The 2,128-nt window shown below is 52.6% G+C and overlaps 1 protein-coding gene across 1 annotated transcript in view; it reads right to left on the reverse strand.

Annotated features, from left to right (window-relative positions):
• Positions 1-203: 203 nt before the first annotated feature.
• LOC119594374 overlaps positions 204-2,128 on the reverse strand; it is a 6,334-nt gene continuing 4,409 nt past the window's right edge. Inside the window, exon 4 of the mRNA XM_037943434.1 lies at positions 204-2,005. Within this exon, the coding sequence (XP_037799362.1) occupies positions 733-2,005 (1,273 nt within the window). The 3' untranslated portion in view covers positions 204-732. The remainder of the gene's footprint in view (positions 2,006-2,128) is intronic.

Here is a 2,128-nt window from a genome sequence, read left to right on the forward strand (position 1 = left end):
GGAAGATGAATGAAAACTTTGACATTTACAGGAGCCTGGATTAAATTGAGGCTGTTTATCTATACAATGAGTTATGCATAGCAACAGCACAGCTCTACACAAAAAGCGAACAACAGCTTTACACAAAAGAAGACAGTCAGAAGAAGAAACAAAAGTCTGAAACCTTGGATATCAGCGTGAGAACTTAGGAACACCTTGACTTGGGAATTACGGAATACACTTTTTAGCTTGATATTAGAACTCTAGAACTCGTGTTTCCAGTTAAATTTTTCGAACGCGCTTCGTGATCTCCACTCATCTTGCAGCGCGGATTTCGGCTTTTGAGTTCTGAGTCGCCGGACAGAGTGATGGTATTCCAAGTAACCTGAGGAAGCTGATAAAAGTACTACAACAAAAGTAACAATTGTTAATTACTGTTTACATAATCTCTATTTACACGTACAAGCAACGGCCATGTCACAAACAGACCATACTGACATGGGTGAGCTAAGTAGACTAAGTGGGTATTAGTTGTACAGTTTCGAGGTTTAGATTTGAGGGAAAAAATAATCTCTAGAATGGCTTAGATTAAGAGCTATATCAACCAAGTTTCAACGAGAACAACGAATTACATAACTCTTATGTGTTACATTCTGGAACAAGCCTCTAGAGATGTTTGCAGTATACATGCCTTTGCACCAAACTCTGTGTGTTAAAGTTAGGAAATGCAGCTACAGGATACCTATGTACAGTCTACGTCGCTAAGGAGGGCCACACAGCTGCTTCAGAATTCGCCACGTTCAGGCAGCCGTATTTGGTGAGGTTTAATATGTAAGTGTTGAGGTTCGTGAAGAACTGCTGGGCCACGTCGTCTGTCATCTTGTTGGAGTAGTAATCGAGCGAAATCATGAACCTCCCGACGAAGGTCTGGAAGGTGAGCGTGCACCCGTGGCCGGTGAGCGCGCTGGAGACCGAGCGAAGGATGCGGGTGATCTCCACGGGGCCGTCGCCGTACTTGCCCGGCAGAAGGTGCTGCAGGTTGCCCATGTTGGTGGTGATCATGTGCGAGTGCGTGCGGTTCTGGCGGGCACGGCGCGTGAGCTCGTAGTTGATGTGGAAGATGAGGCTGGAAGGGCGGAAGAGAGGGGAGTTTTTGGCGGGCGTATGGTGGACGTTGAGGCTGTCTTGCAGGTCATCGTAGATCCGCTTGACCAGCGCCCAGAAGCTGTCCTTGTCGGTGAAGTCGGCGGACTGGATGAGGAGCTCGGTCTCCTCGAGGGAAATGTGGCAGCCCAGGGACTCCTTGTTTTCAGGAGGGAAGTAGCGACGCATGTTGATGCAGTTGACAGTGTTGATGAGAGCAGAGTCGATTCTTCCCTTGGCACGCTGCTGGGCGACCCGGAAGATGGCGATGTTGGCGATGGCAACGATGCAGGCGTGCACGGTGACGCCGGCGTCCCTGCACTGCTGCACCAGCCGCTGCGTCGCCTCTGCCGAGAACTCATCCATGATGACCTTCGTCGTGGCGAATCTGGTCTCGGGCTGCGGCAAGATGCCTTTGAAGTAGAGCTTCTGGTTGTAGTTCCTGATGAAGGTGTCGAAGAGCTTCTTCCAGAAGTATTTGAAGACGTAGATCCAGTCGTAGCGCTTGAAGAGGGCGTCCGGCAGGGCTGGGATGACGGCCCGGAAGGGGACATCATCCGCCGTGCCCATCATGGACGCATTCAGCACGCGCATCAAGTCCCGGCCGAGGACCACATTCGTGACGCCGTCGGTGATGCAGTGGTGCACGCTGATCAGCAGGGCCGCCTTGTGGAGGCCGTCGCGCGACTCCTCGGGCATCGGCACCAGCCTGGCGCGCCACAGAGGGCCGCGCGACATGTCGTAGGGCGCGTGAAGCTCGGCGGAGTACACACTCATTACCTCCTTGTCCTCGACGCCGAAGTCCACGACCACCTCCTCCATGCGCCGGAACCACGGACGAGTCCCTCGCCACACCACGCTCATCTGCAGCATGTGGTTCTTCCTGCAAGGCGTCAGAGGAAGGTGTCAGTTATGGCCCCCAGCCAAGCGACCTGGTTACGGCTACGAAGGGTAGGCTCGCTGTGTCATTATACGCACATGGAAACACAAGCCGAGTTTCACAGAG

Source organism: Penaeus monodon, chromosome 33, assembly GCF_015228065.2.
Source record: "Penaeus monodon isolate SGIC_2016 chromosome 33, NSTDA_Pmon_1, whole genome shotgun sequence".
Lineage (NCBI taxonomy): Eukaryota > Metazoa > Arthropoda > Malacostraca > Decapoda > Penaeidae > Penaeus > Penaeus monodon.